General features: G+C 41.4%; 1 protein-coding gene across 1 annotated transcript in view; it reads right to left on the bottom strand.

Annotated features, from left to right (window-relative positions):
* The window catches only part of LOC311142507 (cell adhesion molecule DSCAM-like), a gene marked incomplete at both ends in the record, with an annotated part of 151,585 nt that extends 132,314 nt beyond the window's left edge, over window positions 1-19,271 (bottom strand). Inside the window, one exon of the mRNA XM_084178167.1 lies at window positions 19,229-19,271. Within this exon, the coding sequence (XP_084034293.1) occupies window positions 19,229-19,271 (43 nt within the window). The remainder of the gene's footprint in view (window positions 1-19,228) is intronic.
* Window positions 19,272-22,378: the final 3,107 nt, after the last annotated feature.

Raw genomic sequence — 22,378 nt, 5'->3', positions numbered from 1 at the left:
GGCAGACAGTGACTGTGGTACACTGACAGGCCACGTCAGGGCTCAGGACTGGAGCTGCAGGTAATTAAGGCAGAGCGCCTTGGAAGAGGAGAGATAGGAGGGGGTGAGGTGGGTACGGAGGGTATGGGAGGGGTGGAATAGGGGTGTGTGGGAGGGGTAGGATAGGATGGGGGCCTGTGACAGTAAGAAAGCACACTCCCACACCCCCTTCCCTCTCCTGCCCCCAGGGCTTACACGGTAAGAGGCGCGTTGCTACAGCCCAGGAACGAAAAGGCCTTCGCCTGCCCGCTGCTGCTGCAGACTAACTCCCTGGCTCCCAATTTGCTCTCATGAATAATACTGAGAAGCATGCTTAGTGGCACTGTGCTCCGCACTATGTAAAACCAATGATATCCTCCTCTGATGTGGATCCTCGTGAGGACGCGCAATGAGATGAGGGTCATTCTCACACTTTCTCTTTTTTTATTCAAGTGGGTTAGTTGATGCATCTGAATGCTCATTTACATGAGCGGGGAACAGGAGTGAGGAGGGAGGAGATCCTGAGGGTATGCCTGGGAGATCTTAATAATTTACAGCACTGAGACACTGATGTCTGAATCACAGAGAGGAGAGAGAGGGACAGAGAGAGAGGAGAGAAAAGTGAGTGAGAGAGAGAAAGAGAGAGCGAGCGAGAGAGAGAGAGGAGAGAGCAAGGGGAAAGAGAGGAAGAGGGAGGAGAGAGAGAGGAGAGAGAGAGTGGGGGAGAGCTAGCATGATGAGGAAACAGAGGAACTCTGTTTACTAATGGCTAAACGAGCTCCCTCTACTGCCACTATAAAGCTGAACGTGCACACACACAAACTCATATGACGAAACCTTTATAATGCTTCCTATATAATCCCTTTATAATGCTTCATCTGACAACATTTGGAATGACCAGTGGTGTGAAGTACTGAAGTAAAAATACTTTACAGTACTACTTAAGTAGTTTTTGGGGGTATCTGTACTTTACTTTAATATTTATATTTTTACTTTTAGTCCACTACATTCCTAAAGAAAATAATGTACTTTTTACTCCATACATTTTCCCTGAAACCCGAAAGTACTCGTTACATTCCAAATGCTTAGCAGAACAGGAATGGTCCAATTCACGCACTTATCGAGAGAACATCCCTGGTCATCCCTACTGCCTCTGATCTGGACTCACTAAACGCAAATGCTTAGTTTGTAAATTATATCTGAGTGTTGGAGTGTGCCCCTGGTTATCCGTAAATTTAAAAAACCAAACAATTGTGCCGTCTGATTTGCTTAATATAAAGAATGTGAAATTATTTATACTTTCGACACTTAAGTATATTTTAGCAATTACATTTACTTTTGATACTAAAGTACACACTACATGGCCAAAAGTATGTGGATGAACATCTCATTCAAGAATCATAGGCATTCATATGGAGTTGGTGCTGCCTTTGCTACTATAACAGCCTCCTCTCTTCTATGAATGCTTTTCACTAGATGTTAGAACATTGCTGTGGGGACTTGCTTCCATTCAGCCACAAGAGCATTAGTGAGGTAGGGCACTGAATTTGGGTGATTAGGCCTGGCTCGCAGTCGGCATTATAACTCATTCCAAAGGTGTTTGATGGGGTTGAGGTCAGGGGTCTGTGCAGGCCAGTCAAGTTCTTCCACCACACCATTTCTGTATGGACCTCGCTTTGTGCACGGGGGCATTGTTATGCTGAAACAGAAAAGGGCCTTCCCCAAACTGTTGCCACAAAGTTGGATGCACATAATCGTCTAGAATGTCATTGTATGCTGTAGCATTAAGATTTCCCTTCACTGGAACTAAGGGGCCTAGCCCAAACCATGAAAAACAGCCCCAGACCATTATTCCTCCTCCACCAAACTTTACAGTTGGCACTGTGCATTGGGGCAACTAGCGTTCTCCTGGCATCCGCCAAACCCAGATTTGTCCGTTGGACTGCCAGATGGTAAAGCGTGAATCATCACTCCAGAGAACGTGTTTCCACTGTTCCAGAGTCCAATGGTGGCGAGCTTTACACCACTCCAGCCGACACTTGGCATTGCACATGGTGATCTTAGGCTTGTGTGCGGCTGCTCGGCCATGGAAACCCATTTCATGAAGCTCTTGACGAACAGTTCTTGTTCCGATGTTGTTCCAGAGGCAGTGTTGCAACCGAGGACAGACGATTTTTATGCACTACACGTTTCAGTACTCAGCGGTCCCGTTCTGTGAGCTTGTGTGGCTTAGCATTTCGTGGCTGAGCTGTTGTTGGTCTTAGACGTTTCCACTTCACAATAACAGCACTTACAGTTATTGTGCTGACGTTGCTTCCAGAGCAGTTTAGAACTCGATAGTGTATTTGCATTTTGCATTTGTATTTATTATGGATCCCCATTAGCTGCTGCCAAAGCAGCAGCTACTCTTCCTGGGGTCCAGCAAAATTAAGGCAGTTATACATTTAAAAAACTTTACAATACATTCATAACAGATTTCACAACATATTAAGTGTGTGCCCTCAGGCCTCTACTCTACTACCACATATCTATAACACAAAATCCATGTGTACATGTGTGTATAGTTTGTATGTTATCATGTTTTTGTATGCATGTGTCTATGTTTGTGTTGCTTCACAGTCCCCGCTGTTCCATAAGGTGTATTTATATCTGTTTTTTAAGGCTAATTTTACTGCTGGCATGAGTTACTTTATGTAGAATAGAGTTCCATGTAGTCATGGCTCTATGTAGTACTGTGCGCCTCCCATAGTCTGTTCTGGACTTGGGAACTGTGAAGAGACCTCTGGTGGCATGTCTTGTGGGGTATGCATGGGGTGTCCGAGCTGTGTGCCAGTAGTTCAAACAGACAGCTCTGTGCATTCAACATGTCAATACCTCTCACAAATACAAGTAGTGATGAAGTCAATCTCTCCTTTACTTTGAGCCAGGAGAGATTGACATGCATATTATTAATGTTAGCTCTCTGTGTACATCCAAAGGCCAGCCGTGCTGCCCTGTTCTGTGCCAATTGCAATATTACTAAGTCCCTCTTTGTGGCACCTGACCACACGACTGAACAGTAGTCTAGATGCGACAAAACTAGGGCCTATAAGACCTGCCTTCATAGTGCTGTTAAGAATGCAGAGCAGCGCTTTATTATAGACAGACTTCTCCCCATCCTAGCTACTGTTGTATCAATATGTTTTGACCATGACAGTTTACAATCCAGGGTTACTCCAAGCAGTTTAGTCTCCTCAACTTGCTCAATTTCCACATTATTCATTACAAGATTTAGTTGAGCTTTAGGGTTTAGTGAATGATTTGTCCCAAATACAATGTTTTTAGTTTTTGAAATATTTAGGACTAACGTATTCCTTGCCACCCATTCTGAAACTAACTGCAGCTCTTTGTTAAGTGTTGCTGTCATTTCAGTCGCTTTTGTAGCTGACGTGTATAGTGTTGAGTCATCCGCATATATAGACACACTGGCTTTACTCAAAGCCAGTGGCATGTCGTTAGTAAAGATTGAAAAAAGTAAGGGGCCTAGACAGCTGCCCTGGGGAATTCCTGATTCTACCTGGATTTTGTTGGAGAGGGTTCCATTAAAGAACACCCTCTGTGTTCTGTTAGACAGGTAACTCTTTATCCACAATATAGCAGGGGTGTAAAGCCATAACACATACGTTTTTCCAGCAACAGACTATGATCGATAATGTCAAAAGCCACACTGAAGTCTAACAAAGTGTTACAACCGAGGACAGACGATTTTTACTCACTACGCGCTTCAGCACTCGGCGGACCCATTCTGTGAGCTTGTGTGGGCTACCACTTCGCGGCTGAGCCGTTGTTGCTCCTAGACATTTCCACTTCACAATAACAGCACTTACAGTTGACCGGGCAGCTCTAGCAGGGCAGAAATTTGACAAACTGACTTGTTGGAAAGGTGGCATCCTATGATGGTGCCACTTTGAAAGTCACTGAGCTCTTCAGTAAGGCCATTCTACTGGCAATGTTTGTATATGGAGATTGCATGGCTGTGTGCTCGATTTTATACACCTGTCAGCAACGGGTGCGGCTGAAATAGCCTAACCCACTAATTTGAAGAGGTGTCCACATACTTTTGTATATATAGTGTATAACTTTCAAAATAGAGAAATACAGTCAGTATTTTAGGGAGTGGTAATGAGGTGACCAATAATGGTTGCAATTGAGATCAGCTGTGCAGGTCAATTTAGCGCTATTGATTGTTTAACGAGACATCAGCTGGCGATAATGTAGTGCCATCGATGGTTGCAATAGGCCCCTTGTTATTTGATTATATTCCAATAGGCTACATTCTGTAGGCTACCCGTTAGCCTAATCATTGTCACAAAATGGAAGGTGTGAAAACCGATAATAGGCTAGCCTACTGTTTGTGTTTCCCTGGCTGAGTTGATGAGCTGATTTGGGCCATCAGTTGATTGACAGATGTAGGCCTACTGTAGAACGATAAACTTTCCTCCAGTGTGGATGCTCGCCCACGTTTTATAGTTAGGCTAAGTATAATTTTTTTAATGTAGTTATGGTCTTTGGTGTGGATTGAAGGCCTGCATTTTGTGGCTTTAATATATCATTTTGTAAAGCTGTCAAGATGTTTATGCATTTGAGCCTATCCAAAGACGATTTCATTGAGCTGAGACACTTTTCTTTGATGTGTAAATTATCAGACTATTCTTTTTTCTTCTTGAAAACATTTAAATAAATGCAATTAACTTGTGGGCCTAAGGTAGGCTCAGGCTGGTCACTAGATCACCCAGCACTCATGAGGCTGGGAGCGTGATACTTAGACCACTGTGCTACGGCAGTTCACAATGCTGTAGCAAGCACTAAGAATACTATGAATATTGATGATACCTAGGTGCGTCGTTTTAAATAATTGTTTTAAATAAGTCTTCCCCAAACCATAACTGTTGACCTTTAAGCTTGTTTCTGTTTTAACCCTGTAAACACGCGGAATTAATGTGTCAAAAATAAACATTCATCCATGAATCAAAGGCAGCGGGCCAGATTCGAACCCATGCCGACTCTGGCATATAGTGTGTTGGGGTCAGTGGCTGTAACCGCAAGACCACACAGGCACAGATCCAAAAATAATAATTTATTCTGCCTACTAGTTGCCTTCAATATATACTAAAACAATTGATTTAATAAATGTATAATTTTCCCTAACGAAAAGTATATCTACCCCCTACAAATATGTCAATTTACTTTAATCCACATAAGAATTCACACGAGACGCGCTGTAGCCAAACACCGCTTCCACAGCCCTCTGGCGGAGATTCTAAATATTTCTTCAGATATTCAAATCATCCTGCTGCAGGATTGTTTTCCTCCTGCGACGAAAGGGTTAAAATTAAGATCCGACATCTGTACACAACACTGCCCCCCACGGTGCATTCCAAGATCTTCGAATGTTGGCGCATAGTGCAAGGAGCCACCCCATTTGTGACGGAAAATGACATTGCAACACTGCCCTACGCTCCGAATATTGCGTCTCCGTAGGGTATAAATACCGCTTTAAGAACATCAGCAATGGCGTGCAGCACCAAGACTTCAGCTGCTGCGTGCTTGGAAAAGGGCAAGCAGTTGACACAGTAAACATCTGAACATTAATTGACTATTAATGGTTAAATGTATCGGGATGACACATGCCCTTTCCATGTCTGTATGGTTGTATGAAACAAATGGCTGGTGGTACTGTATACTTGCCATTAGGTACAGTAGCTCCATCTTTTTTTCTATATTGTTGTAATAAAATGTGGTGTCAGCCACAGAAACAGAGAAACATTTAATATGACAGAAACATTTACTTTAAAATTACAAAAACAACAGCTGCATCTTAAAATTATTGGTAATCTGCATCCATAGAAACAAAGAGCTGTTACGGCTAACTACAGTAGCTAGAGGCTAAAACAGGAATAGGGCAAATCAAAGTCCTGGGGTTAAAAGGGATTGTGGGGCAGATGACTAGACATCACTGCCTTCCTCCTGCTCACAGCCATTCCCTGATGCTTCATAAAACATGCCCTTCACTCTCCCCCTCTCTCTCTCTATACCTCCCTCCCTCCTTCTCTCTTTCACCCCCTCATCCACCACCCTCTCCACTTGCCTCACAGGCAGGGCTTTTCCATCTTGGGTAAGCCTACTGCAGTAGAGTCCTCTCTAATACCACAGTGGGACAGTGGGAGACAGAGCCAGGTAACATGCTTTCTCCCTGTGTGTGTGTGTGTGTGTGTGTGTGTTTGTATGTGTAACCCAGAGAACACCCAAAATTGTCCCCAACAGGAGGGCTGTAGAGGACACTAGGGGACACACAGGACACTGTCCTCATCAGTCAGTTATATTACCCCCCTACACATTTTGCCATGAGGCGGAGAGAAGATTTTGCAATTTTATAACTAATTCCATAGGGTGGAGGCAAATGTTTTACATTTTTAATATGATAACTGATAATCAATGGGCCCCACCACGGTCGGTATTCGAGTATGCTTACTACAAGTTTAGGTAGCTGGCCGTGAGACAAATTTACCAATCTAAAAAACAATTAGCTGACATGCGCTAATTGAGTGACTGCTTATGCACAACCAAATTTCGAAATTGCACCTTGTGTATTATATTATTCTAACTCTCAACAGTAAGTTGAGACCCTGACTGAGTTACAAAAATATATGTATACTGTATATACAGTGGGGAGAACAAGTATTTGATACACTGCCGATTTTGCAGGTTTTCCTACTTACAAAGCATGTAGAGGTCTGTAATTTTTATCATAGGTACACTTCAACTGTGAGAGACGGAATCTAAAACAAACATCCAGAAAATCACATTGTATGATTTTTAAGTAATTCATTTGCATTTTATTGCATGACATAAGTATTTGATCACCTACCAACCAGTAAGAATTCCGGCTCTCACAGACCTGTTAGTTTTTCTTTAAGAAGCCCTCCTGTTCTCCACTCATGACCTGTATTAACTGCACCTGTTTGAACTCGTTACCTGTATAAAAGACACCTGTCCACACACTCAATCAAACAGACTCCAACCTCTCCACAATGGCCAAGACCAGAGAGCTGTGTAAGGACATCAGGGATAAAATTGTAGACCTGCACAAGGCTGGGATGGGCTACAGGACAATAGGCAAGCAGCTTCGTGAGAAGGCAACAACTGTTGGTGCAATTATTAGAAAATGGAAGAAGTTCAAGATGACGGTCAATCACCCTCGGTCTGGGGCTCCATGCAAGATCTCACCTCGTGGGGCATCAATGATCATGAGGAAGGTGAGGGATCAGCCCAGAACTACACGGCAGGACCTGGTCAATTACCTGAAGAGAGCTGGGACCAAAGTCTCAAAGAAAACCATTAGTAACACACTATGCCGTCATGGATTAAAATCCTGCAGCGCACGCAAGGTCCCACTGCTCAAGCCAGCGCATGTCCAGGCCCGTCTGAAGTTTGCCAATGACCATCTGGATGATCCAGAGGAGGAATGGGAGAACGTCATGTGGTCTGATGAGACAAAAATAGAGCTTTTTGGTCTAAACTCCACTTGCCGTGTTTGGAGGAAGAAGAAGGATGAGTACAACCCCAAGAACACCATCCCAACCGTGAAGCATAAAGGTGGAAACATCATTATTTGGGGATGCTTTTCTGCAAAGGGGACAGGACGACTGCACCATATTGAGGGGAGGATGGATGGGGCCATGTATCGCGAGATCTTGGCCAACAACCTCCTTCCCTCAGTAAGAGCGTTGAAGATGGGTCGTGGCTGGGTCTTCCAGCATGACAACGACCCGAAACACACAGCCAGGGCAACTAAGGTGTGGCTCCGTAAGAAGCATCTCAAGGTCCTGGAGTGGCCCAGCCAGTCTCCAGACCTGAACCCAATAGAACATCTTTGGAGGGAGCTGAAAGTCCGTATTGCCCAGCGACAGCCCCGAAACCTGAAGGATCTGGAGAAGGTCTGTATGGAGGAGTGGGCCAAAATCCCTGCTGCAGTGTGTGCAAACCTGGTCAAGACCTACAGGAAACGTATGATCTCTGTAATTGCAAACAAAGGTTTCTGTACCAAATATTAAGTTCTGCTTTTCTGATGTATCAAATACTTATGTCATGCAATAAAATGCAAATGTTACTTAAAATCATACAATGTGATTTTCTGGATTTTTGTTTTAGATTCCGTCTCTCACAGTTGAAGTGTACCTATGATAAAAAATTACAGACCTCTACATGCTTTGTAATTAGGAAAACCTGCAAAATCGGCAGTGTATCGAATATTTATTCTCCCCACTGTATAAAGACAGGCAGAAAAATCACTAGGACAATGATCACTAGGATACCAACCTGCATTCAGGCTATACTGTACTCTACTCACTGCACAAATAGGCTACACTAACATTTATCTAACACTACAATTATGATACACATTAAGACAAAACGTTTTTGGGGTTAACTTTTATAAAGAAACACAATCTAAAGTGACACATATTTTATTTCCTAAAAATAACATTTGTTTCTCTTTTCTTTCTATCTGGATGGTGTGTCTCAGTCGTTCTCTGGTCATCCCTCCCTTCCTCCGTCACGTTTGCTTTCCTAGTGACAGGGAACGTTAGCTCTGCAAAGCCAGGCAGCCAAGCGGATGTAAACGTATTCACAGCGTTTAGTGCACAGGATTAATCGAATTATAATTTAATCATCTGATCAAACAGTAATTAGCATAATCACTTCTGGGGAAGGCCTGATAGCGCAGAGACTGAAACAGAATGGACCAGGGGCTAGCAAAACTTTAATGAGACATTTGTAGAGAATCTTTGAAAATGTTACACATTTCTGGCTATAGAAATTGTGCCGATATTTGAATACTAATCAGGGCTTGTCAGATATGCCTCAAACGCATCCAATAGTCAGCCGAGCAGCTAACAATCAAAGACACTGGCTTAATAACACAAAAACGCATCAATACACACACTGACACGCAATAAAACACACTGACCTTGTATGTAGCTTTGTTATAATTGGGCTATTTTTAAATTAGCTAATTTAATATGTTAAACTCATAAGGGAACATTTTTAAAACAATATAAGTCATGTAATTGCCGTCATTTACAAATGTTTTAGAGAGCTATTTTTTCAGAATTATTTCTATGGACAGAAGACAATTCAACCATTTGACAAAATCTTCCAAATTGGCTACACACCTTTTTTACACAATATTGGTGCAATAGGATACAATGTATAACATTGTATTTAAAGGGCGACTGAACTTCCTGATTTGGCCTCGTTTTAGATTTGGTTCATTAACAAATGCTAGTGCCCATGACTGAATTCAAATGTGAGTTGGATTGGTGTGTCTCGTGTGTGTCTGTTAGCAGGTGGGAAGAGTTAGTCAAATTCTTTCACCAAGTAGCTTCAGCCGGCTGGTGTGAGACCGTGGCAAAATTGGTTTGACTTTGTGTAGCCTATCTCCGGGACTATAGTGGTCGTCAATAAATTACACAATGTAAATTAGACAATATTTTCATGTTGCACACCTTTTAGTTTTCACATTAAATGCTTTCAATATTTGAATATGAATTTCTACAATTAATAGCTGGTTTGAGGTTTTTAACTCATTGAAATTTGCAGCTTTTGGAATTTGAACATATTGTCCCATGTAACATTTAATTTAAACATGGACTTTTTCCATATTTTGTTGTGTTATACAAAGTAGTATTAAAATTGATCTAATTGTAATTTTTTTTGTCACAAAATACTCTGTAATGTCAAAGCGGACAAAATATTCGAACATTTGTAAAAAATAAAATTAATTAAAAACACTAATTATTCAACCCCCTGAGTTATTACATGTTAGTATCACCTTTGGCAGTGATCAGAGCTGTGTGTCTTCCTAGGTAAGTCTCTAAGAGCTTTCCACACCTGGACTGTGCAACATTTGCCCATTATTATTTTCTAAATTCATTAAGCTCTGTCAAATTGGTTGTTGATCATTGCTTGACAACCATTTCTAGGTCTTGCCATAGATTTCAAGCCGATTTAAGTGAAAACTGTAACTCGGCCACTCAGGAACATTCATTGTCTTCTTGGTAAGCAATTCCAGTGTAGATTTGGCCTTGTATTTTAGGTTATTGTACTGCTGAAAGGTGAATTTATCTCCCAGTGTCTGGTGGAAAGCAGACTGAACCAGGTTTTCCTCTAGGATTTTGCCTGTGCTTAGTTCCATTCCGTTTCTTTTTTATCCTGAAAAACTCCCCAGTCCTTAATTATTACAAGCATACCCATAACATGATGCAGCCACCACTAAGCTTCAAAATATGGAGAGTGGTACTCAGTAATGTGTTGTACTGGATTTGTCCCAAACATAACACTTTGTATTCAGGACAAAAAGTTAATTGCTTTGCCACATTTTTTGCAGTATTACTTTAGTGCCTTGTTGCAAACAGGATGCATGTTTTTTTTTTTTTTTTCACTTTGTCAATTAGGTTAGTATTGTGGAAAAATTACAATGTTGTTGATCCATCCTCAGTTTTCTCCTATCATAGCCATTAAACTCTGTAACTATTGGCCTAATGGTGAAATCCATTAGCAGTTTCCTTCCTCTCCGGTAACTGAGTTAGGAAGGATGCCTGTATCTTTGTAGTGACTGGGTGTATTTACACACCATCCAAAGTGTAATTAATAACTTCACCAAGCTCAAAGGGATTTTCAATGTCTGCTTTTTTTTTACCCATCTACCAATAGGTGCCCTTCTTTGTAAAGCATTGGAAAACCTCCCTGGTCTTTGTGGTTGAATCTGTGTTTGAAATTCACTGCTCGACTGAGGGACCTTACAGATAATTGTATGTGTGGGGTAAAGAGATGAGGTATTCATTATCATGTTAAACACTATTATTTCACATAGAGTCCATGCAATTTATTCTGTGATAGCTTTTTATCTTTTATTAATTAGTAGAATTTTCGAAAAACATAATTCCACTTTGACATTATGGGGTATTGTGTGTAGGCCAGTGACAAAAAAATCTAAATTCAATCCATTTTAAATTCAGGCTGTAACAAGGGGTGTGAATACTTTCTGAAGGCACTGTACATTTTGTAATTTACCGATGGTCCCTAACTAGCCCCATAGGGATATCCAAAGTCAACCCAAATTTACCACAGGCATTACGATCGGTCGGGTGCAGCTGCACTCCGAATTGATGATTACATGTGTGCTGACAGCTGTGGGCATGTGGGCAGAATTGAAACAAACCCAACCTTTATTTACGTTGTGATGCAGTCACAACCACAAGTCTCACAAAACTCTGTTTTGAACGAGACTGACTTTATGGCCAAAATTATCCTATTTACACTTTGTAGTCAATTATGACAGTACAATATTTTTGGGGGACTCATATCGATGCCACATAGGCTGTTTTCTAAATGAGAAGTTGTTTTTTAGGGGCAGTTGCTCTTTAATGGGCTGCATTGCATTGCAATATATAGTATTAATGTTATCAACTATAATGTCATTCCCCTAGAGAAAAAGAAGAGAGTGTGTTCTGTGTTGATGCGTAAGCCACCTCACCTGCATCCCACATCATCTCAGGAGATCAATACCTTTAGACTTTTCTTCATGGCAGGGTACTTGTCCCATGTGTTATAAAGGAGCCTGACCTGGTGTGTGTGTGTGTGTGTGTGTGTGTGTGTGTGTGTGTGTGTGTGTGTGTGTGTGTGTGTGTGTGTGTGTGTGTGTGTGTGTGTGTGTGTGTGTGTGTGTGTGTGTGTGTGTGTGTGTGTGTGTGTGTGTGTGTGTGTGTGAACCCCGAAGGCTGAGTCTTTCTGTAGAGGTCATTTGCCACTTCTTCCATTACCCATGTGACAGCCTTTAGAAATGGCCTCCCAAAAATAGCTCTGCAGTGTATGTGCACCACATTACATACAGAAACACACCAGGCAGGAACCTCTTCCCCTGATCTGGTGACCCCAGGAATCTCTGCCACTGACATTTCCTGTCTCCAGATCTGGCAACCTGAGCACAGCCCTTATCTCAGGAAGAACTGTTGGCACTGTTGTTCTAATGCTTGTTCAAAATAGTAGATAAGTCTATAGTAAAGTGCCATGGTGATTTCAAAGAGGGCAAGAGTGAGCATGTGAGCACAAACCATGACTTTAGCAGGAAACCTTATATTTCAACTTATCCTGGAGCTGCTCAGGTTGGATGTATGTATTAAATGTCCAATGCCAAGTCTACAGTATACTGTAAGCTATGTGTGTGTGTTAGCTTAAGCACCTGTCCCTCTTTGATCTGACATAGTACATAACATATCCTAAACTGCTCATCCTGTGTACTCAACTCATCCTAAAATATGTACCTTTCAGGCCTCGATCTATAGTGATATTGTAGCTGAAGGGGTATGCTGTATCTTAAAGGTAAAAGAGGGCCTATGATGCTGAACGAAGACAGCATTTGCTTTCGCTACGTAAAGTCTCATACAAAATTGACAAACTGGTAGTTCTTAGACACTGTACAGTACAACAGTCAAATGTAAGAAAAAAACCAGGATACTTGTCTTGTGCATAAATTAGGGCCTTTGGTCCACAGCATCCCCAATTGTAGGATAGCTGTGCCACATTTAGATCAGCTCCTGCCATCCTGAAGGGTTAGAGCATTAGCCTACTATCCCACTTTAACATGGAAACATTAGCTTGCCAGCTAAGTGGAAAACAAATTATATAGGCTATTTACTAACTACTGTTCTTGTTGTTTTATTCATTCACTGATATAAAACACCACTTACCAGCAAGAACCTGAATGTGCATGTGGGAACTTTCCCTTGTGTAGTAGTTTACTTCCTTACAGTGTGTAACACATGCTGACTCTCTCTCGCTCTCTTGCTCTCTCTCTCTCTCTCTCTCTCTCTCTCTCTCTCTCTCTCTCTCTCTCTCTCTCTCTCTCACACTCTCTCTCTCTCTCTGCTTAGTTGCACACATCATCTCTTTAAGCATTCTGGCCTGGGTTAAATGAAACAGTTAACATTTCAATGTGCATCCATTACCATATGGTTCAGTCTGTTCTGCATGTAACAGCCAACTAACTCCAAGCTCAGGGATATGTTAGGATATTACATTACATCCATCTTGCACAGTGTTTTAGATATTGCAAATACTTGCCAAATGCAGATTTTTATGGGAAGGATGTATTTTGGGAGGCTTTGTTTTACAGTGCTGGTATTTAACTATCTAATTTTTAGAAAAAATGTTTTGTTGTTGTAGGACACCACACTTTGAAAATAGTGTGTGTGTGTGTGTGTGTGTGTGTGTGTGTGTGTGTGTGTTGTGTGTGTGTGTGTGTGTGTGTGTGTGCATGTTTTATGTGTGTTGCTGTGGCTCTGTGATACAGGTTTGCTTCTATGTGAACTGACAGATACATACCAAAGGATACCACCAGCCTACACAGATCCAGTTTCCCACTGGCCTAAACACGACCTCCAAACAATGTTGTCTAATGTTTTTACTGGTAATAACAACAATAATGGGATAAGGGCGGTTTATTTACAGAGTGTTCACTGTCTTTCATAAGGTGAAATGATTAATATTAGGTAAAGAGAAAAGATCCCAAACCAAATCTATGAGTTGCAGATATCAGGTTTGGAGTGCAGGTTTGTTGATCTTTGATATTTGAAACAATGATTTTTTGTTAAGGATTCCGTATTTAGTACAGGGGGATTCAACACAATGGGGATCTCTCTGAATACTCATAGTCGGTTTTCTCTCCTCACACTTTCAGATCTGAAGTGAAGATAGACTTTTCCTTCACAATGACACAGTTACCTACACTACATGACAAAAAGTATGTGGACACCTGCTCGTTGAACATCTCATTCCAAAATCATGGGCATTAATATGGAGTCGGTCCCCCCTTTGCTGCTATTTTTATTTTATTTATTTATTTCACCTTTATTTAACCAGGTAAGCCAGTTGAGAACAAGTTCTCATTTACAACTGCGACCTGGCCAAGATAAAGCAAAGCAGTGCGATAAAAACAACAACACAGAGTTACATATGGGGTAAAAAAAACATAAGGTCATAAAATACAACAGAAAATATATATACAGTGTGTGCAAATGTAGCAAGTTATGGAGGTAAGGCAATAAATAGGCTATAGTGCAAAATAATTACAATTAGTATTAACACTGGAATGCTAGATGTGCAAGAGATTATGTGCAAATAGAGATACTGGGGTGCAAAAGAGCAAAATAAATAACAATATAGGGATGAGGTAGTTGGGTGGGCTAATTTCAGATGGGCTGTGTACATGTGCAGTGATCGGTAAGGTGCTCTGACAACTGATGCTTAAAGTTAGTATAACAACCTCAACTCTTCTGTGAAGGCTTTCCACTAGATGTTGGAACATTGTTGCGGGGACTTGCTTCCATTAAGCCACAAGAGCATTAGTGAGGTCGGGCACTGTTGTTGGGCGATTAGGCCTGTCTCGCAGTCGGCATTCCAATTCATCCCAAAGGTGTTCGATGGGGTTGAGGTCAGGGCTCTGTGTAGGCCAGTCAAGTTCTTCCACACCGATCTCGACAAACCATTTCTGTATGGACCTCGCTTTGTGCACAGGGGCATTGTCATGCTGAAACAGGAAAGGGGCTTCCCCAAACTGTTGCAACAAAGTTGGATGCACAGAATCGTCTAGAATGTCATTGTATGCTGTAGCGTTAAGATTTCCCTTCACTGGAACTAAGGGGCCTAGCCCAAACCATGAAAAACAGCCCCAGACCATTATTTACAGTTGGCACTGTGCATTGGGGCAGCTAGCGTTCTCCTGGCATCCGCCAAACCCAGATTTGACCATTGGACTGACAGATGGTAAAGCGTGAATCATCACTCCAGAGAACGTGTTTCCACTGTTCCAGAGTCCAATGGTGGCGAGCTTTACACCACTCCAGCCGACACTTGGCATTGCACATGGTGATCTTAGGCTTGTGTGCGGCTGCTCGGTCATGAAGCTCTTGACGAACAGTTCTTGTTCTGATGTTGTTCCAGAGGCACTGTTGCAACCGAGGACAGACGATTTTTACGCACCACGCGCTTCAGTACTCGGCGGTCCCGTTCTGTGAGCTTGTGTGGCCTAGCATTTCGTGGCTGAGCTGTTATTGGTCCTAGACGTTTCCACTTCACAATAACAGCACTTACAGTTGACCGGGGAAGCTCTGGCAGGGCATAAATTTGACGAACTGACTTGTTGGAAAGGTGGCATCCTATGACGGTGCCACGTTGAAAGTCACTGAGCTCTTCAGTAAGGCCATTCTACTGCCAATGTTTGTCTATGGTGATTGAATGTCTGTATGCTCGATTTTATACACCTGTCAGCAACAGGTGTGGTTGAACTAGCCAAATCCACTAATTTGAAGGGGTGTCCACATACTTTTGTATATAAAGTGTACACACTGATCTTTGGTGTGTAGATATTCCTGCTGTTTGTGATAAACGACATCCATCATTCGCACACACATTTACACTCAAAGTACAATTGTCCTTTTCTTCCACTCTTTTGTCCCTGATTGCAATGACAAAAACACAGCACCCAATTACTAAGTCAATATGTCTGCTATGATCATCCCAATCCTGGGTTTCTCTCTCTGTAGATCTCCCAGATGGGTTGATTAAAATCTCTGTGGTCATGACAGCTTTATCAAGGTTAATCCTGTAGCCTGGTTCCCTAGGCTATTCCTGTTCAAAACGAGCTGTCTAACTGATACTGACAGCTATTCAGATGCCAGGCCTAGGATGGCTTTAATCTTCAAAAGCAGGAGTCCTCCTACAGGCAAGCACAGATGAAGGTATTTTCCACATTGGAACTCTTACTACTGTATGTGTTTAAATAAGAGGAAACACACACAGAGAGAGAGAGAGAGAGAGAGAGAGAGAGAGAGAGAGAGAGAGAGAGAGAGAGAGAGAGAGAGAGAGAGAGAGAGAGAGAGAGAGAGAGAGAGAGAGAGAGAGAGAGAGAGAGAGAGAGAGAGAGAGAGAGAGAGAGCGAGAGATACTGAGTGCCAATTGAGGAGCATTGTTGTATATTTGCACTGATTATTAGTGTCCAATTGAGCGTGTGTCCGATTTGCCCCCTGGCATTGCTGAGCAAAAACAACATTATGCCATTTCCCCAGTCCATTGATGTTCCTATTACATTTGAGTTTTAATAGAGATACTGATGCAAGAGCACTAGAAAACCACAAGTGTCATTGAAATCCACTCTACAATGCTTTTTATTTGTTGCAACTGCGTATTGTTTATGATTGCAAATTGTATCCACAGACAAAATGAGTTTTCACCTCGGTCTTGAAAACGGAAAGCAGCATATAGTATATGCAACACAAAGAGCCCTATACATTCTGGAGATTTATATTTTCAAATGTCAGGCTGTTGCTAAAAACAGAAAACATTATTTAACAACTTGTAAATAAATTGCTCCATATCTTTGCATAAATCAAATACTATAAATACACAATCTAATACAAGATCTAAAGCAAACCAATAGACATGACCTAACTATCACTGATTGGGGTAGTCAGTCCTGAAAAAATAACACAAACCTGGGAATAATGTATCACTGTCATCAGAACGATGGACAACTCACCACCAGAATAACATCTTTAAAATATGCAATAATAACCTTCACATCTCCTCTCTCTATCTACAACAATATCATGGGGCTGCAGGAGTGACAGGTCTAATTCGTGGGGAAGATCTTCCGGGGTCACCTGCACAGAGTGCAGACTTGCTCAGACCCAGTCCACACTGCGCCAACACTCATTAGCCATGTTTCCATAGAGACAGTAGAAGAGTAGCTGCTGCTTTTGCAACAGCTACTGGCGATCCTAATAAAATACCAAATACCAAAAGACCACCCCAGGAGCATGTGCTGCTAGAACAGAACCCTAAAAGCCTTTATTTCTGGAATCCAATATATATATATCTCTCTCTCTCTCCAACCCATACCCCCCCCAACTAGGCTACACATTGTACTATTCGAACAGAGGATAGTGCTGGTGATGTGGACGCTGCTTGGACCTTCAAAAAATACAGATCAGGATGAAATAGAGCAATATGCAAAGTAGACGGATATCATAAGCAAAACTGCTGTATAAGACCTTTTCCATCTTGTCATCTATCAGCCGTATCTATGATCTATAGCTTTTTTTAAATCATGTTTTTGAAAGAAACAAGCATAAAAAAGGGAAATAATATTGCATAATATTATTGTATGCAATTCCTGCCCACAAAACAATAATTTTAATAACTTCAAAGATTGACAAAGTGACCCCTGCATAAAGTGCGTCTGTCAATAAAACACAGCGTATCAACATCAACCATAGACGCTGCATGCATCATAATCCACAGTGGTGTTTTCATTCTAAGTTTCCATGCTGAACACTTCAGGAGCAGCCATTTTACAACACTGTAGCCTGCATGGTCAAAACACACTATGTGAAGCCGTTTAAAAGCTAAGATAGAGATAGTGCTCTCAGCTCACACAAGGGTATATTGTAGAACATTATGGATTGATATTTGAAATGGACATCATACTATGGAACAAACAGGTGCTCTCTCTAGAACCAGGCACGCCTCAGTTGTGTTAAAATGCATTTGTACACGTCCCTCACTGCCTTACTGTATTCTCTGTGGCAAACAACGACGGCCTCATTCAGCCCTTCAGCATTGCCACAAAATGGTTTTCCTGTCATCTTTGGTTGATGCATTGCCCTCTCTCCCCTCAGTTTACATGCATGTGTCCACTTTTCATTTTACCCCCACCCCTCCCTCCATCTGTCCATCCATCCATCCATCTTTAAAAAGATCCTCTAAATGCCCTAATTTTCTCTCTGGCTTCATTCTAACCCCCCCCCCCCCCCCCAGACACACACCCTTCTTGTATTCACTAAGCGTTCAGGCAACCCCAACCCAAAATAACACTTGCCTCTTATAAATCCATATTTTGTAGGAATTACAGGCCAATCACCTTTGCATTGTGTAAAACATAAGAGGTGGGTTACACTGTTTCAGTGGGAACACAGGGAAATGGGCGATAAGGGGCTTGCCTCAACTGTTTTATTTTTTTCCTGATGCCTCCATGTTTGTACTTCTAATATGGCGGGTGTAACGCCATAAAAAAAGACAGCACCAACCTAGTTGTTTCCTTTTTCAGTATTATCTCATAGAATACCGGACTGATTTTATAGAAATAAACAGATTATCTCATGCACAGATGAATTTACTTAATCCCTAGAATGTTACTACATTTTATTTTTTATATAAAACATTAACTGGCCTATTGCATTTCCCATATAGCAAATAAGCATGTTTTTTTTCAATGAATCAATCAATATACAGTATGTGGCATGGGGAAATCATTGCATTTTATTGTTACAATTAAGTGGCACACTATTTAAGTGTAATTCACATGTGATTACGCTGTTATGAATGAATATATGGAATTACTAATTGTATTGATGTAAATATGCAAATGAGCTACAATAACCACTAATTGGTCATTATGAAAAATATAAATAAATGTGATATCAATTTAAACATGAAGTTAACCTTCTAAACAGTTTTTTAAAAATCAAAATATACAATATCACTAAATTGAATTAGATTCAAAATGCAAAAAAGTACAATTAGACCAAACTGAAATAAGGTTACTTATTATTGAAGTCTAACCTGAGAAAAGTATCAAAATGATACAAGCATTTAGCTAATATTTTCATATAAATCCATCAGGGGAAAGAAAACATAATCATCAACCCACATACACTGCCTATGCACTGTTACACTATTCAAAAAATGTCTTATTATAAAATATTATGTTGATTTCCCCAAAGAAAAAAGTAGAGTCTAGATTGTTTTATTCAGTTTTTTTAAATCAGTGTTTTCACATAGTTGTATCCAACTATAGGCATTAGGTAATTAACCTGGATGTGACTGGCAGGCATAGCACAGCCGGTAGGCTACTTCTGCTGCTGCCCAATCCAACCTCGTTCTCCCCTTGGCCTCACGACATAGCATCAGCACTTTACTATTTAATTTTCTCACAAAATAAATAATATTATTCCGTAAATAATCAACACAGAGCTTGTAGGCTATATCTGGTAAGTTTTGTTCGGAGGTAAATTAACATAAGTTCGTTAAGTTCATTTTAGATAGCACAACTCACCATTCAAGATGCACTGGAAAAAGATGATAGCCAATATCCACATGCCCCGCTCCGTTCAATATCCAAGCTATGCTTTTTCTACTTTTCACTCCACACACTTTCTTCCTTAGATTTTCTTTATATTTCTTCAATATGTAAATAGCAATGGACGATGGTCTGTACAAATCAGTCTCTCTCTCTCTCGCTCTCTCTCTCTCTCTCTCTCTCTCTCACTAGGTTGGGAAGAGGAGGTATGAGCTTCTGGTGATTGTCTTATGGTAAGAGCTGAGATCGAACTGTAGGCCTACGTCTCCCTTGAAGTGGCAACGCCGTGCCTTAGTGCAGCCTTTCCCCGCGTCTGGGCGCGATACTCTGCGGGGTACATGCGGGACTTGCCTTCTTGAGCTTCGGTTCAGGTGAGTGCTGCTGAGTCAGAGCGGAGACTGGAGGCTGAAGACGCGACACGAGGAGGGATAAGCGCAATGTGCACAGGTGGAATTCCCAAAGAAAATAAAGAATGAAGTTAAAATAATTCGAATTACAAAAGAAAGAAAACCCTATAAATAAATAATGAGACAAAAAAGTTTCCAGTGACAAAAATCATAAAGTTGAATTTTGAAAAAAATTACGTATGAATTTTGAAGCATGAGGCAATAGTTGTTGGCTGTAGCCTAGTGAAAACTAATTTCCTTTTCACCGCCTCTCTCCATCCAGTAAGCAACAAGCACACGCATCTTCCCGCAGCCGTACAAATCACACTGGTCCCTGCGCTAACCTTCCCTGGCTCAGAGCATTATGGAATAACCCTCGCCTCCTCCGCAGCCGCTTTTCTTCTTCATTGCCTTAAAGGTGCAGCAGCTCGCCACTCCATCCCTTCAGCTGAGCGCTAGATTGCATGCAGGGGATCGTCTCCACTCATTATGAGAGAGAGGATACCAAGGTGTCTATTCAGGGTAAAGGAAATGAATATTGCCTACATTAAAATAATCAAGTGATAATTAGCCCAATGATTATTATAGCTGCTATCAGCTAGGATATGGAGTGACTGACATTTAGAAAAAAATCTAAATTATCTTAATGGGAAGACATCAAGTAATGTCCTTTAATGTGTTTTCGGTATAATTTATGAGCCCCGCGGGCGTGTTGTGATTCAGCCAGCCTTTGACTGCATTTATTAATTGACCTTGACAAATATGAGCAGCGGCCTTCCTCTCACCAGGGGCGTCAACAGCAGCCATGTCAGGAACCCCTGCTCGTGCGACTAGGGAGACCACACAGGAGATGTATCCAATCCATCAGCCGATAGCCAACTACACACTCAAAATGGTCGGTGAATGGTTGGATAAGAATAGCCTCTACTGCGGCATGTTAATGTTGTCGAAGCCGACTCACCTCAGCCTCAGCAAAAAAAAAGGGTTTTCTTTTGTCACGTGCTGCACATCTTCCCGCGGTTTCCCTCCTGTCACGTTTTGAGGGTCGTGAAAATTGCCTTTGAAAGCTGCGAGCCAACCTATTGAACACATGCCAATGCAGTAATGTTAAAATAAAAATAGCCATGTGTAAGTAATTTACTAAAACTACACGGCATATTTTGATTTGTCAAAATAATCAAACAGAAATGAAAATAGATTTAGCCAAATATAGACATGCATTTAGGCCTAGCCTATAATGTGCAACATCATGGGTAGGCCCATGTAGCAATCACGAACTGTGATCTGGAAAAATAGGCCTGCTTTGTTTGTAATTAAACAAATACTTAAAATTCATGGCTTACAAGGGTTTTACATTTGAGCAGGTTTTCTGTGTATTTCTGACACACAGACAACCACTCAACCTCACAACAGATCAGCACCGTGAGCAATGCTTTTTAATTGAACCTCTGGGATTGCTTCAAAATGTTATTATATGAAAGGCCAGTACTGAGAGAGTAGACATTATTCTCACACTCAGGATTACACTCCTTTCCATCCCATTAGTATTCCTTTGATGTGAATAAGAGTTATTTTATGCTACACATATCAAAATAAAACAATGTAGTTATGGCAGTTGTGTATTGTCTATCACATGGATATTTTTTCTATTCTATTTGGTCTACTCTTTTCTACATTTACATTTTAGTCATTTAGCAGACGCTCTTATCCAGAGCAACTTACATTTAGTGCATACATTATTTTTTTATTTTTTTCATACTGGCCCCCTGTGGGAATCGAACCCACAACCCTGGCATTGCAAATGCCATGCTCTACCAACTGAGCTACATCCCTGCCGGCCATTCCCTCCCCTACCTGGACATCAAGTGTTATGATATAGTAAGATAATGATGACAAGGATGATGATGATGATGATGGTGATGTTGATAATGATGATTTCAGTAACATAATAGAGATATATAAAACCCTGTTCTATTTAATTATGTAATCAGTATCAACAGTCTACCCTAGAGCAGGGAGACTGTATATGTATTGTCTGTTCAGATTCATCCTGGCCTGCCAGTGTCTTTGTTCTGTTTAGTGGGCCAGTCAAACTGCAGCACTCTCCGCCTAATGCAGCCTCTGTCTCATATGCTTAGTATCCACATCAGACCTGTACATGCAATGCACTAGGAATACAAGGCCTGCCTGTCACTAGCCATGCAGTGTGTGCTGTGCCTGTGGCCACCCAGACCAAAATAAAACATATGATTAACATTAAGCCTGACTTCAATCATCCCAACCAAGATGGAATGCAAGGAGGTCTTCAAATGGATACTTAAATGTTGTGTAGCCTACTAGATTGTAATTGTTCAACTATTTGTGATTGAGCAGTGTTGGTTTTGGTTATTGTCGTTTTTTCTCTCTCTCTCTCTCTCTCTCTCTCTCTCTCTCTCTCTCTCTCTCTCTCTCTCTCTCTCTCTCTCTCTCTCTCTCTCTCTCTCTCTCTCTCTCTCTCTCTCTCTCTCTCTCTCTCTCTCTCTCTCTCTCTCTCTCTCTCTCTCTCTCTCTCTCTCTCTCTCTCTCTCTCTCTCTCTCTCTCTCTCTCTCTCTCTCTCTCTCTCTCTCTCTCTCTCTCTCTGTATGCAATGAGGGGTGTGTGTGTGTTGTTCATCCAGTTATGGCGCTGTTCTGGGTAATCTGCACAGCTCCAGTCCTCTCTGCCTGCTCCTGGCTGCCGCTGCAACCTGGTCTCAGAGCA

This window comes from Coregonus lavaretus (assembly GCF_964263955.1).
Source record: "Coregonus lavaretus genome assembly, chromosome: 15".
Taxonomy (NCBI): Eukaryota; Metazoa; Chordata; class Actinopteri; order Salmoniformes; family Salmonidae; genus Coregonus; species Coregonus lavaretus.
This window is presented reverse-complemented; position numbering and strand designations above follow the sequence as displayed.